Source organism: Nicotiana tabacum, chromosome 20 (genome assembly GCF_000715075.1).
Source record: "Nicotiana tabacum cultivar K326 chromosome 20, ASM71507v2, whole genome shotgun sequence".
Taxonomy (NCBI): domain Eukaryota; kingdom Viridiplantae; phylum Streptophyta; class Magnoliopsida; order Solanales; family Solanaceae; genus Nicotiana; species Nicotiana tabacum.
Window position 1 is genome coordinate 29807131 of NC_134099.1, and position 16521 is coordinate 29823651.

Here is a 16521-nt window from a genome sequence, read left to right on the forward strand (position 1 = left end):
TGCATAAGCAATATCAGGTCTAGTGCATACCATTGCATACATCAAGCTTCCGTCTGCTGAAGAATAAGGAACTCTAGCCATGTTCCCTTTCTACTCCTCTGTTATAGGACACATCTTTTTGCTCAACTTTAGATGACTAGCAAGAGGTGTGTTGATTGGCTTAGCATTCTTCACGTTGAAGCGTTTTAGTATTCAATATACTTCTCCCGAGATAGCCACAACTTTCTACTTGTTCTCTCTCGAACTATCTTCATCCCTAGATTTTGTTGTGCTGGGCCCAAGTCCTTCATATCAAATGACTTAGACAAATCTCTCTTCAACTTTGCAATCAACCCCTTGTCTTTTCCTACAATTAACATGTAATCCACATACAACAACAATATAATAAAGTTATTCTCAGAAAATCTTTTGAAGTATACACATGGATCAGAATAGGTATTTAGGTATGTTTGACTTTTCATGAATGAGTCAAACTTCATGTACCACTGCCTTGGCGCCTGCCTCAATCTATAAAGACTCTTATTCAATTTGCACACCATGTGTTTCTTTCCAACTACTTCAAATCCTTCTGGCTGCTCCATATAAATCTTCTCTTCCAAATCTCCATGAAGAAATGCAGTTTTCACATCCAACTGCTCAACTTCAAGATCTAGGCTAGCTGCTAAGCTCGAAATTGTTCGAATAGAAGTCATTTTTGACAACCGGTGAGAAAATTTCGTCAAAATCAATACCTTTCTTTTGCTCGAAGCCTTTAACCACTATTCGAGCTTTGTATCTGACCAGCTTGCCATTTCCATCTTTCTTGAGTTTAAAGACCCATTTGCATTTGAGTGGTCATTTACCCTTTGGAAGTTCAACCAGCTTGTACGTGCCATTTTTTTGTAGAGATTCCATCTCTTCTTGCATGGCTTTCATCCACTGGTTCTTTTCTGGATGGGACATCACCTCCTTAAGACTTTCTGGCTCCCCCTCATCACTGATGAGGACATACTCTATGGAAGGGTACCTGCATGACTCTACCCTTGGCCTCTCTGATCTCCTCAGAGGTTGAGGTTGTTCTTCTTCCTGAGTGGGGTGCTCTACTTCCTCGACACCTTTATCAAGTTGCTCCCCTACTAAATAACCTCACCAGGTTGCTCCCCCTGCTCGGAAACCTTGTCGGTCGTACTTTCTGCACTTGTCGGATTGATAGAAGTAGAAGGAATAGTAACAAGGTTAGGAATTATACCATTCTTCGCCTTTTCTGACATATCAGCAGCAGTTCCGACTTCATTTTCTCGGAAGACTACATCTTTGCTTTTGATGACCTTCTTCTTTACAGGATCCCACAATCTATACCCGAACTCTTCATCTCCATATCCGATAAATATGCAGGGAATAGATTTATCATCCAGCTTTGTTCTCTGCTCTTTTGGTACATGTGCAAAAACTCTGCAACCGAACATCTTCAGATGCGAGTAGGACACCTCCTTGTTGGTCCAAACTCTCTCTGGGATGTCAAATGCCAACGAAACTGATGAGCTCCTATTGATCAGGTAATAGGCTGTCTGAACTACTTCACCCCAGAATGACTTAGGCAGTTTAGCCATTCTGAGCATGCTTCTCACCTTCTCCACAATGGTGCAGTTCATCCTCTCGGATACGCCATTGTGCTGTGGGGTTCTAGGAACTGTTTTTTCATGTTTGATCCCATGACTTGAATAGTACTCTTAAAATTCCCTTGAAGTGTACTCACCTCCATTGTCACTTCGAAGACGTTTTAGCTTTCGACTCGTCTCCCTTTCTACTAGAGCATGCAACATCTGGAAAACTTGAAACACCTGATCTTTGGTTTTCAAAATATAAACCCATAATTTTCGTGAAGCATCATCAAATAAAGTAACAAAATATTTGTTACCGCCCATTGATTCAATTTCCATTGGGCCAAAAACATCAGAATATACTAAATCAAGTATATTCATTTTCTTTCAGACGATATCTGAAATGAGACTCTATGTTGCTTACCAAATAAACAGTAATCACAAGGTTTTACCGTTGTACCTTTGGCATAAGAAATGAGTGATTTCTTGGCAAGAATCTACAATTCTTTCTCGCTCATATGACCCATTTTTTTGTGCCACAAATCTGTAGAAATCTCATCTTTTGTCGCGTTCAATTCACCTTGGCATATTTCTGTATTTGTCCTATACAACGTGCCATGAGAAACTCCCTTTGCAATCACCAATGATCCCTTAGTGAATATCCACTTTTGATTTGCAAAATAGTTCTCGTATCCATCTCGGTCTAAAGCAATTCCCGAGATCAAGTTCATCCGCAAATTAGGTACATGCCGCACATCCTTTAGAACCAATGTGCATCCGGCATTTGTCTTGTTACAAATATCACCAATCCTCGTAATCTTTGAGTAACTTGTGTTACCTATTCTTACTATGCCAAAATCACTTGCTACATATCTGCAAAAAAGATCTCTTACCGGTGTGGCATGGTAAGATGCCGCTGTATTAACCACCCATTCCGACTCTGGACCTGACAGGTGCATGCATTCCTCTTCCTCATTTATAAAGAGGACAACATTATCATTGTTTTGCACCATGGCGGCTGTGTTGTCGTCATTCTTCTGGCCACTGGTTTCACCTTTACCCTTCCTTGGATTTGGGCAATCTCTTTTGAAGTGACCTAGTTCATCACAGTTGTAGCAATTTCTGGCTCTTGATTTGGATCGATTCTTTGACTTCCCACGAGCTCCTGATCTACCATAGTTTCTTGAACTCCTTTGATAACTCCTGCCTCTACCTTCTGTGATGAGAGCCTGTCCTTGATTTTAAGGCTTCTTTCTCATCTTCTCATTGAGTAGAAGAGCCGATGTGATATCTTTCAACTCAATAGTAGTCTTACCATGCAGGATGGTTGTTGCCAAATTATCGTACGAAGATGGCAACGAGTTCAATAGCAAGATGACTTTATCTTCTTTCTCGATTTTCACTCTGAGGTTGGCAAGCTATGTGATTAGTCCGTTAAACACATTTAAATGTGACAAAAAATTTGAACCTTCACCCATGTGTAGGGTGTATAACTGCTTCTTCAGGTACAATTTATTTGTCAGCGTTTTGGACATGTATAGGCTTTCCAACCTTGTCCAAATTCTACGTGCAGTGTCTTCATCAATAATATTATTTACCACATCATCTGATAAGTGCAACCTGATTGCACTAGCAGCTCTTTCATCCAAGTCAGCCCAATTCTCAGCTTTCATGGTATCAGGCTTTTTGGCATCAACATCTAGTACCTTGTGTAATCCTTGTTGAATGAGCAGATCCCTCATTCTTCTTTGCCATGTTGAGAAACCATTATATCCGTTGAATTTTGCTACCTCGTACTTTACTCCGGACATTTTTATTTTTCACAGAGTATAGTACTACCAACAGTGAATAGTATTTTAGTGAACGAGCAGAACCTTTGCTCTGATACCAGTTGTTGGGAATAAACACGCTACAAAATAATATTCACGATAATAAAAGCGGAATAAGAACGTAGCACCGAGATACAGTAATTAACAAGAATAAAAAAGTAACGACACCAAGATTTTTACGTGAAAAACCCTTTTGAATAAGGGAAAAAATTACGGCCTTGAGAAGAGCAACTGATATCACTATAGCAAGGAATTTTACACTTTGTAGGTTCGAGTAAAATATTCAAAAGGCCACTACAACACTCAAAAGAAATAACTTTCTTTTGATATTCTCACCTCACTACAATATCACCCACTCTCTATTTTTCTCACAGACTATTTTCTTATACTCTGTCTATGAAACCTCACTTTTTCTTTCTAACTCTCAGATATATTTTTCTTCTGAGATTGGTGTGTCGAGATGAGAGCTGAAACTCTCCTTTTATAGGCAGAGCCTCACTCTCTCACGCCTACTACATTTGACATTTTCTACCTGTAGATCTATTGTGCCTACCAAATTTGACAAATGCAAAAGATATGATGGCTGCCAACTTTGAAAACAATCAACAAGGAAGAAAAGTCTTCCTTAATTAATGGGATGGACCCCACAAATATACGTGATCAGTAGCGGATCCACATTCATTTAAGGAGTGTCAATTAGCACCTCTATATGGATTAAGATTTCAAGTTAAAAAAGAGAAGATAATTAAATGACAAAAGAACCCTAAAAGTTAATAAAGCTGCATAGAAACGAACAAATTCGACCACCCAAAGTGATAAACTTGCATAATAAGCAAAATCCTCTGACAACTTGCACACTTGTAGTTCTAATACCTGAAACAACAGAAGCAAACACCTATATTACATGTACTCGGTTTTGAGTTTTGCAGATTGGTTGTGGCTTACAAGGTTACATTCAACTATCCACTTAAATACAAAATTTATACGATATGTCTTTTGTATATTTTGTATCTGATTTATACATAGTAAAAATAAATTTCATACAACCGATTATATATTATACAATTTATCTACAACTTATCTACAACTTTCACACATTATTTCTACCTAGTTAAATACAACTACAATAACATACAACTTAAATATAAATCTTATACAAAATTTATACAATATGTCTTTTGTATATTTTGTATCTAATTTATACATAGTAAAAATAAATTTCATATAACTAATTATATATTATACAACTTATCTAAAAATTTTATATATTATTTCTACTCAGTTATATACAACTACAATATCATACAACATAAATATAATTTTTATCAATGTTGTTCAACTTTCATACAATAGTTAAATAAATAAAAGAAAAATATATAAACAACATAATACAATTTTTCTACAATTTTACTACAATTTCGTAAATATAATGTATATATGTCTTCTTCTTCTTCTTCTTCTTCTTCTTCTTCTTCTTCTTCTTCTTCTTCTTCGACTTCTTCGAGTTTTAATCTGAAATTCAGCCAAAACCACGTCTAATTTTCACTAAAACCCCTCAAAATTGAGATATAAACTCCAAACCATATTCCCAATTGTTTGCAACAATACTCAATCCAAATAAATAATAATTTTTGAAAATCCAAATTCAAATTTAAAACTTCAAAACTTTTTAATGGCTGTCAATGGTGGAATTGCTGCTCTCTTTTCCTTTGCTTTACATTACTGAAATTAGGGATTGAGAGATAGAGAAAGACGTAGAGAGAATTCTCAATTCTTTGCAACAACATCCAATTCAAACAAATAATATTTTTGAAAACCCAAATTCGAATTCAAAGCTTCACAGCTTTTTAATGATTGTCAATGGTGGAATCGTGGGTGGGTGCAAGATACGTGGGGGAGGGGAGTGGGATGTGGAGAGAGAAATGTGAGGAGTGGAAGACATGTTAGCGTAATTTTAGGACACTAATTATTATCATTAATTCCCTTAAATTGTACATAAATGGTAATTGAGTATATAAAATATAATTATAGTAAAACTTGAGTAGGGAAAGCAATATAGTTTCATATAGTGTATAGAAATGTAAAAAATCCAAAGAAGAATTGGAAATGGACCTTTTCTTCATCACCATTACTATCACTGCCAAATTGGAGATGTAGTTATAGCCTCATGAGAATTTTTTAAATTGTTGCAAACATATTGATTGAAAAATGACGCGATTTATCTTCTAGATGTCAAACAAATTGGGCTAAGATGTCGGAGATTATTTTAGAAATGAACTTGTATCTTATCCATTTATGGTTTGAAAAAATATTTACACACATAACTCAAAACATTGGTAAAATACAGCAAAAGAAAGCATATGAGCAATTTTAGGGCAACAGCCCACTACGTGGTGATTGAATGTTGATCACCAACATGGCAAAGTAAGAGCCCAATGGCCAATGGTATTATGGATTTGTTAAGGAATTTTTACCTCCTATAGCAATGGTTAACACCTTATTTATTTTAACTAAGTACCATTTAAAAAAATTATATTCTATAGATACCTTTTAATATTTATAGTAAAATATCTAATTTTGGTTACCTCCTACCCCTAAGTCATTAAATACGCTATTCAGTTACACTATTTTCTTTCTCTCTCTACTTTGATACATGCCATTCTCTTCCCCACACGATGCTCAATCTCAAAATTCATCTCACCCACATCACCTACCATTAGTCACAAACGGTGATTTTGCCTAGTATACTACAAAGACTTCCAACTAGTGAGCAGCCTCATGGATGGAATCAACATGTTGTTGTAGCTCAGTGAGGCAGCGATGGACCGCCAAAAGAGCACCGAAGATTAGGCAGAGATTGGCAATTGAGTCATTCTGCAGCGAATCATTTACTGTTTGTGCTTGGACTTGGGTGGCCAATGGTGGTTGCTGCGACTGAGGCGTGGCAGTTGCAGCGATATCTACCGGTTTACTCATCGTCGATTTAGAAGTAGAGAACCGGATTATTGAGAATGAACCAAGCAGTGTTAGTAATTTCTGCAACCGAAATTGAATCCAACGGAGATAAAGCCTCCGATCGACGGCGGCGTGGGAACAGTGAGATTCAGGGTTTTTGCTCGAACGGCGGATTCGCCGGAAATTAGGGTTTGTTCTTGAACAAAGACAGCGGAGTTTGGGGCTGAGCAACTTGATTTTTAGTTAATATATTTCAATGTTTTCTCAATGCATCACGCTGTATTTTCATGTATTTCATTGTATTCGTTGTCTTTTTTTTCATTGTAATTCAATGTATCTCACTGCATTCCATGTATTTCATTGTATTCACTATCTTTTTTTCCATTGTATTTCAATGTATCCCTCTGTATTCTATGTATTTCATTGTATTCAATGTCTCGCTATATGCCATGAATGTATTCATATGTTTTTTTTAATTAATATAATTTAAGTATTTAGATGTATTATATAATTTCTCTGATTGCTATATTTTTGGGGTATTTTTTGGTTGAGAATCTTTTTTATAACTGAAAATACAAATTTTATGTGTTATAATTGAGTTTGTTGAGTTATATTAAGAGTCTATTATGCTAATTGATTCACTTTCCGTTTAAAAGTGTAATCCCCTATTTCACGTTATGATTACAGTCGAATACAATAATATGCCCAGCTGTTATCCCATGTTTCACTCCATGAATACAGTCGAATACACTCGAATACAACAACTGATTAGCTGGACTTCCCCGATTCACGCCTATTTTTGCTACTGTATTCATGAATACAATAGCTTAAATACATCAAATACACCTTATAACAACAAAAAAAGTATCTACAATCCGTAATATAACAAATAGTATCTATAGATAGCTAATTACCACTAAAAGATAATGCTACGTAACTTAACTTTAACTTCCTAGTCTGGATTTTGCTCCATTTTCTAGGAAGTGGGCCTAAATGGAAGTTTCGATTTTTACAAACGCTGACTATTTTTGAATGACCAGTCTAAAAACTGGCTAGCTGGTCCTATTTTTTACCAATTTTAGAGCAACAACCCACTAGGAGGTGATTGAAACGTTGATCACCAACATGGCAAAGTGAGAGCCCAATGGCCAATTATTATGGATTTCTTAATGTTACGTAACTTAATCATTCTTGAGAAATTTTCACTATCTTTTGGTAGTAATTAGCCATCTATAGATATCATTTGCTATATTACAGATTATAGATACCTTTTGTGTAGTTATAAGATGTATTTGATGTATTTAAACTATTGTGTATTCATGAATACAATAGCAAAAATAGGCATGAATCTGTGAAGTCCAGCTAATCAATTATTGTATTCGAGTATATTCGACTGTATTCATGGAGTGAAACATGGGATTACAGCTGGACAGATTATTGTATTCAACTGTATTCGACTGTATTCACAGCGTAAAATAGGGGATTACACTATTTTTAAAACAGAAAGTGAATCAATTAACTTAATAAACTCCTAATGTAACTCAACAAACTCAATTATAACACACAAATTTTGTATTTTCAGTTATAAAGAAGGTTCTCAACCAAAAAATACCCCAAAAACATAGCAATCTTCAGAGAAATTATATAATACATCTGAATAAATAAATTATATTAATTAAAAAAGCATATGAATACATTCATGGCATCTAGCGAGACAGTGAATATAATGAAATACATATAATACAACGGGATACATTGAAATACAATGAAAAAAAGACAGTGAATACAATGAAATACATGGAATATAACGAGATACATTGAATTACAATGAAAAAAAAGACAATGAATACAATGAAATACATGAAAAATACATTGAAATATATTAACAGAAAATCAAGTTACTCAGCCTCAAACTCTGTCGTCTTTGTTCAAGAACAAATCCTAATTTCCGGTGAATCCGCCGTTCACCGGAAGCCGGTAGTGAAAACACGACCCAATAGAGATTGTGTTGTGAGGATGGGTTGTTATTAACCACGAAATCAAGGAAAACATTATTTGGTTGTCGGTGTTACAAATAAAACATGACCCAAATTCTTATTGCACAATTTGAGAACTAAGAAATTGATTCAGAATGATGGGTTGCTATTAACCACGAAATCAAGGAAAATATTGTTTGGTTGCCGGTGTTCGACTGCTGAAGACATAACGTGGATAGTGGTTGCCGGTGTTCGACTGAGAAATACTAGCATTGAGAGAGAGAGGGTGGAGAAAAATCTGAAAGAATGAGAGAGAAAAATAATACAGAAAGTATTTTATGGCTTAAGAGTAGGAGGTAACCATAAGTAGATATTTGACTATAAAAATTAAAAGGTATCTATAGAATATAATTTTTTAAAAGAGTATTTATTTAAAATAAATAAGGTATTATAACCTTTGCTAGAGGAGGTAAAAATTTCATTATTCTTCCTAATCTAGATTTTGCTCTATTTTCTGGGAAGTGGGCCTAAACGGAAGTTTCCATCTTTGGTCTATTACGGGCCCCAAGTGATGAGTCCATGACTGGATAACCATTCCTTCTTTGTAAATGTCCGTTTACAAAATGGTGTTTTTTTTTATTTCCATTTTCTGTTTTAAGAAAATACGTGAAATCATTTATTTTTCTTTTTAAAAAAAAAAGATAGAGAGAGAAACTTAAAACTCGACTTCATAATAAATATCATGCTATTCTTAGCCTAGATTGGTGTGCCTCATTTTTGGATAATATACACATGGGCTACCCCAACAAGTCAATACCATTATGGGCTACTACATGCAATGTAATTTTAACTTAATAATTAGTATTATATCCATTATTTCAAATTGAATAACTATTTATGACTGAAATAATTGTGAACTGGACCACAGGATTTTGGTTCTTCTGGAATGAGGTTATTCTCATGCGTATAGATTCTACCTATATCACTATATGTATGACATAATAATCCAAATATTAATAGCTAGGGGTTGAGATGGGATGTATGCCCATCTTTAAATAAACACTCAACAGAATAACACTGTATAGCCGTTGTAAAAATAATAGCCAAATATATATATATATATATATATATATATATATATATATATATATATATATATATTTGCAACAAATAATAAAACCCTCCCTCCCTTCCCCCAAGTTAAGGGTTTGACCAAGCTTTAAGAAGGACAAATGTACTTTTGAGTAGATACATAAGCAATTTTTGATAAGAAAAAAAAAAGTAGTTTCCCTAAAATGACTTTTTTGAAAAGTATTCAAGACAAATATACTTAGAAGTACATTTTTAACAGCTTGATCAAAAATTAATTATTGTTCAAAATTGCTTTTCAAATTAATTAGCCAAATACAAACTGCTTATCACCAAAAGTACTTTTTTGAAAAACACCTTTGAAAAAACACTTTTCAACATAAGTTGATTTTAGAAACTTGGTCAAATGGGATATAAATGTCATTTCAAACTAGTGTTAGGGTTAAGAGGAATTCATGTGTGAAGCAGCACATTAATTGTTTTTCAGCATATTTAGGATTAGAAGAAAGGCCAATTTGGTTTTTTAGGAGCGGCGAAAGAAATTCAATTCAGAGTAAAAAATTTATCAAAATATTTTTCTCCATATGAAACTCACTCAAGATGGGACACGTCAAAGATGAGAATATTTAAATTTGTGAAAATTTAATCAAGAATAAATATTTAATAAATCACCAATTTGACTTTTTAGGAGCGGCGAAAGAAATCCAATTCAGAGTAGAAAAGAATTAAATAAATTTAATTCATGTTTTGCCTGCAAAAACAGATCTCAAATGAGTTTAGGTGATAGAAACTTTTATGACACACTAACAATGTAGTATTTTTAAGTGTCGTTTGAAGTAGTATAATGGTTAAACATCGTATTCAATTTAATTTTTTTTCATTGTATAGGGGATCAAGCAAGGGACAAGGATAGTAGAAATCGAACTCAAATTGATTTTGAATTGCACAATTAAGGGATTCAAAGTGTTTGGACCCAAAAGTGGTAGGTAAAATTTGTTGTATCATTAATCAATTGGTATAATCGAAATGTATGATAATGGGAAGTTGGCGCACACTTGCGTTCATTTCTCGTCAATGTCACATTTTATTGCTAGGTGTATAACAAGTTGTCTAGTCTTGTAATTCATTCATTTTAAAGGTGTTTAGCACCTGAAAAGGCAACAAAAGAATAATTAATAAGTTAGGAACAAGTCTCTTCCTAATTTGAGACTTTAGAAAGATTTTAAAAAAAATCATATAAAACATAAACTTATGAAATTCAAGAGTGTTGTGAGTTACTATAATATGTTAAATTACAATAATAACATACATACATTTTTTATTTTTTTTACTACTATATTGCCGTAGAGAACGTAAAAATGTTAAATCTTAGAAATTATAAAAATTTAAAATTCAAATTGCAGTAAATATCGGCGAAGCCGTGTCTGATGGTGATGGTTATGTGAAGTCGGGCGAGTAAGAACAAAGTGTCTTTAACAGCGTAGCAGTACTAGTACTAGTGGTTATTATTATGAACATTTCCTTATTCACTCATCTTTATCCGGCGAGACGGACGCGGCAAATAGCTGAATCTCAGTGAATCGTGACAGTAAAGCTATGTTACCACCTTTGATACCTCGTCGTGTGTATATAAGTCGGTTTGCAAAGCATTCTAGTTACCGCTCGATGAAAATTGTACTTTAATATACTTGTAGCGTAAAATATTTTTATATTAAGATCACCTAAAACGTAACGATAATTAATTGGCCCAGAAAATATAAAATTAATAACTTAATATAAAACAAATAATATAATAACAAGTTAAATTATATTAACAGTACTATACTAATATTTTTTACGCTATGAATGTATATAAGCTAATTTTTAAATAAAGTACATATAAGAAAAAGTGGTGCTTCATGAATATCTATCAGTGTACCTTACACAAGATGCGTCAGCCACACAATCATTCACACAACATATTATCTCTCTAAGTTGCACCTTCCACATGTCTAAAACCATACACGCCATTGAATTTCCACAATGCATATATGTTGTCTAGTCTATAAATACTAAGATTGACGTAGTAAAGAGTAAGAAGGAAACTAGTGTTAACTCCTAGGAAAACACAAAGAAGAGAACATTATATATGGAGGACAAGAAAAACCAGATGAAAAAGTCTTCATCTTTATCATTGCCATCGCCTGAAAATGGTAGCTATGATGAGGAAAAACAAAGCTGCGGCAGTGATTCTCCGTCGAAAACAAGCAGGAGAAAACCTGGTGGATGGAGGGCTATGCCTTATGTTCTAGGTGATCATCTTCTTTCCGTTCAAAAGCCTTTTTTTTCTTTTAAATTTGATGTTCAGGCTAACTTGCATGCAAATAAATTATTTTTAGATATTTTTTATCGGCACAAATATCAATGGTAACGGCAAGTTAAGTGTGTTGAATGATTTAATTTCTAACATCAATATTGAGTGCGACTTACTGTAGTACCTCTATCCATCAAATCTATAAGTAGATTAAAAAAAAAATATCGTTTAGAGTTCTTCTTTTTGCCTCTTCTTAGCTTTAAACTTTCGAAAGTTCCTTTTCTAAAACCAACCCCCCCTCTCCCCAGAAATCAGGAGGGGATGTAGAGTGTGTACTAAGCTTCCGCTATATACGTGAGCGTCCGGGGAAGAGCCGGACCACAATGGTCTATTGTATGTAATCTTATCCTGCATTTCTACAAGAAGCTGTTTCCATGACTCGAATCCGTGACCTCCTGGTTAGATGACAATAACTTTACCAGTTACGTCAAGGCTCCCCTTCTAAAAATTCACTAAAATTATAACAAATAATAGGTCTGAACCTACAACTTTAAAAATACGATGAGTTTAATGCTAAAAACCTTAAAAGTTGAATCCATAGAATCTAAATCCTGGATCCGTCTATGCCAAAAACCCTTTCTCCATCTCAAGCATGGTCACACTGCTAAATATTTATTTAAGATAAGCTCAAGTCAATAACATGTTTAAGTTTGTTTTAAGTAAATTAAGTGCATGGAGAGAAATTAAACCTCACATTAAGAGAGCTACTAAAATTTTTAAGTTTTTCCAAGTGTACGTTTTTCTTCTTTTTACATATTTGGCAAGTGCTAATGCAATTGTCATATTTGTCTTTTTTATATGTAAGCACTTAGTTTGCAGCTGAAGTTAATGTTGCTTGTTATTTATATTTTGGCAGGAAATGAGACATTTGAGAGATTAGCATCAGTAGGGCTATTGGCAAACTTCATGCAGTTTTTATTAACAGTGTTTCATATGGATCAAGTGTCTGCTTCAAATGTTCTAAATATATGGTCTGGTGTTACTAATTTCATACCATTGCTCGGTGCTTTCATTTCCGATGCATATATCGGTCGATTTTGGACTATTGCTTTTGCCTCCGTTTTCGAAATGTTGGTACGTTTTCTGTTTTAATATTGCCTCGTCACTATTTTCTGAAGCACATTTATTTCATGGGTCCCTTTAATTTGGCTTTTGTTATTTTGTTACGTTACTTTATCAATACCTCGTGATTTGCATTTTCCAAGGCTTATGTTGAGAAAAAGTGACACATGCAACACTTTAAGACGAGCAATGTGGTAACAATTCGGCTTGTATAATTGTATGATTTTTGGGTCTGGGTTGTGAAGTTTAAAGACTTCAGTTCATATCCTAAATTAGTATTTAGTTCGTATTGTTTCTCAAACAATGTCAATTTATTGATCTTGCATATTATTTTCTTAATAAAATGTTATAAATATGTATATGATTAATTTTTTTTATATCAAATGACATCACTTGTATCAGTAGGCTTCCGCCGGAAGATAGGATAAATTAATCAGTTGTAACCACAATCATATTTTTAACGCTACCTATGTACCACGCAATTCTTGCCCAAAAAGTCAGTTTTCCCAAAAAGGAAAAAAGCCTAAGCAATAACTGCAATTATTAAAATATGCTTTTGATTTAGGTTGAGACTTGACATCATAGTGGTCTCAAACTCCTTATCGCCAAATAATTATGTTTCTTTCCTGTGGCTTTGGTCAATAGCTATCATATATTATCTATATATCTATATATGAATTAAGTTATATACTCTTACAGTATATATAAAAATAATAAATTTTAACACATGATAATATATTAATTATTCATTATGCTTATTATAAATGTTTTTCTATAATCTTATAAATGATCTGATAATATAATATTTTTTCTCACTATCGAAATTAAATTTTATATGTTTACATATTATATTATAGCCACTTTCGTTCAAATTCTCGAAAGTTGCTTTAGGTCACTCAAAATCTTTTGAGCAAAAGTTTAGGTTTTCTAATGGTATCAAACTCTTGTTTGCTTTTATTGACAGGGAATGCTGACATTGACCTTCATACCTTGGTTACCTCAGCTACACCCCACTCCCTGCAATCCACAAGTGGGCCAACAATGCAAGGGCCCAAATAAATCACAATTGGGCTTTTTAGTAATGGGCCTAGGATTTTTGTCCATTGGGTCTGGTGGAATAAGGCCCTGTAGTATCCCATTTGGTGTTGACCAATTTGATTCAACAACTGATGAAGGAAGAAAAGGAATTGCTAGCTTCTTTAATTGGTATTACACTTCATTTACAGTGGTTCTGATCATTGCACTTACTCTAGTGGTATACATTCAAGATTCTGCGAGTTGGGTAATAGGTTTTGGTATTCCTACAGTGCTCATGTTCTTGTCTCTCATTCTATTTTTTATCGGGACGCGAGTATACGTTTATGTGAAGCCCGAAGAAAGTATTTTCTCTAGCATTGTTCAGGTTTTTGTTGCGATGCACAAAAAACGTAAGCTTAAGCTTCCAGATGAGAGGGAAAGTAACGGGGTTTTCTATGATCCCCCGTTACCCAAAGGGTCCATTGTGAAGAAACTCCCTTTAACCAATAAGTACAGGTGATGCATCTCCTCTAATACAATTGGTTTAATACTTTAATTTATTTGATTGATTACCTAGATACAGCTTTTGAAATGTTTTAAAAATATGTAAGTTGTTAAAATTGACGTAGAGTAGAAGAAATCTTGAAGTGGACATTTTTGCTAATTGTAAGTAGCTTTCATTTGCTAATTTATGAACGTATCAAATTCTGAAGTACTACCAACAAATAACATCCAAAATCTGGAAAATTACACTTTTGGATTCTAATTCATTGTGTGCACGTCTTTGTTTTCTGTGTTGTTTCCATTTAGGACACTTTTAGAAATTTGGATGTTTCTGTTTAGTTGGAATATTAAAATTGGTTAAATGGTGGACCATACACAAAACTAGAATTATAGTAAATTAAACGTTAGGTTCCAGAAATTGAGGAAGACTATCTACATTAACTATTTCTAAACTAAGTACAATAGGAAAAATATTAATTATCTATAGTGAAATATTGTTATAGAGAGCTCTGACTGTATTAATACATCACTTAAAAGCCAACTCAAATTAAATTTTCATAGTAACTTTGGGTTGGTAATTTGGACATGATAATCTGCTGCAGTTGGTTAAAATATACTGAGGACATATAACTTAAATTTGGCTTATTAAGGTAGCATATTTTCTTTCAGAGTTAATAATTGTCCAAGTTAGATGTTGTAAATTCTCACTTAATATTATTTTCACTCAGGTCTTTGAATAAAGCAGCTATGGTGATGGAGGGTGAAATTAATACTGATGGTACTCCTACAAATACCTGGAGATTATGCAGTATCCAACAAATAGAAGAAGTAAAATGTCTTCTCAAAATAATTCCAGTTTGGGCAACAGGTATCATATGTTTCACAGCCATGGCACAACAAGGCACATTTACAGTGTCACAAGCTCTAAAAATGGACCGTCATCTCGGCCCCAAATTTCAAATCCCAGCGGGTACACTCTCTGTTATATCGATGATCACAATAGGTATATGGTTACCAATCTACGACCGACTAATCGTTCCATCCATTAGAAAAATCACAAGAATTGAAGGCGGAATCACATTGTTACAAAGAATTGGAATTGGGATGATTTTTTCAATTTTGTCTATGGTTGTAGCAGGACAAATTGAAAAAGTGAGAAGAAATTCAGCTATAATGCATGGTAGTGCAGATGGAATTGCACCTATTACAGTATTGTGGTTAGCTCCACAATTAATACTAATGGGATTTGCTGAGGCTTTTAACATTATTGGCCAAATTGAGTTTTACAACAAGGAATTTCCTGAAAATATGAGCAGTGTGGCTAATTCTTTGTTTTCTTGCACAGTGGCTGGGGCAAGTTATTTAAGCAGTTTTTTGGTAAACATTTTGCATAATACTACAGGGGGACATGGACATCCAGATTGGTTAACAAAGGATATTAATCAAGGTAGAGTTGAGAATTATTACTACCTAATTGCAGGATTAGGAGTATTAAACTTGTTCTGGTTCATATACGTTGCTCGTCGATATCAGTATAAGACTAGATTAGAAGTTGATGATGGAATTAAGTCTTATTCTGAGGTTCATGAACTTCAAGACATGAAGTATTAAGCCTACTTGATTAGTATATGGTAGTAGTTAATTATAGGTTATGCCTAAGTTTACTTATTGGAGAAGTTCAGATGTTATATTTGAGTCAAGCATATATCAACATGTACATATACGAGAATAAAGAATGGAAATTGATCTACTTATTAAAAAGTATGATCTATTTTTGGCATACCTAGTTGCTTATTCATTTTCTTTTTTCCATTCTTCTTTTGATGATTGAGTGATGATGGATAAATTCGAAAATGCTGCAACAAAGAATAAACGGTTGCATAAAATGTATCTAAAAAAGAATTAATTATAATATGATTTAAAGTCAAACGTGTTTGAATCTTAGTACATTTAGTCTAGTTAATTGGATTTCGATTATTTTGTCTACTGTGATGACCCGCCATGTCATCATGCCACATAGGCGCCTTTTGGCATACATTAATGCCATGTAGAAGCTTACATAAAAAGAAGGCTAGTATTTGTGAGAAGATTCTAGAGAGGTATGAATATTTCCTTAGGAAGAACCTAGATCCTTATGGATTTGCTAGGAAAGTCCT

The 16521-nt window shown here is 33.9% G+C and overlaps 1 protein-coding gene across 1 annotated transcript; it reads left to right on the forward strand.

The window, feature by feature from the left end:
* Window positions 1-11433: 11433 nt before the first annotated feature.
* Window positions 11434-16145, forward strand: LOC107775674 (protein NRT1/ PTR FAMILY 2.13). Its single transcript, XM_016595425.2, has 4 exons — window positions 11434-11720; window positions 12639-12856; window positions 13809-14377; window positions 15094-16145. The coding sequence occupies exons 1-4, from the start codon at window positions 11558-11560 to the stop codon at window positions 15974-15976; spliced, it is 1833 nt and encodes a 610-aa protein (XP_016450911.1). The 5' UTR covers window positions 11434-11557; the 3' UTR covers window positions 15977-16145.
* Window positions 16146-16521: the final 376 nt, after the last annotated feature.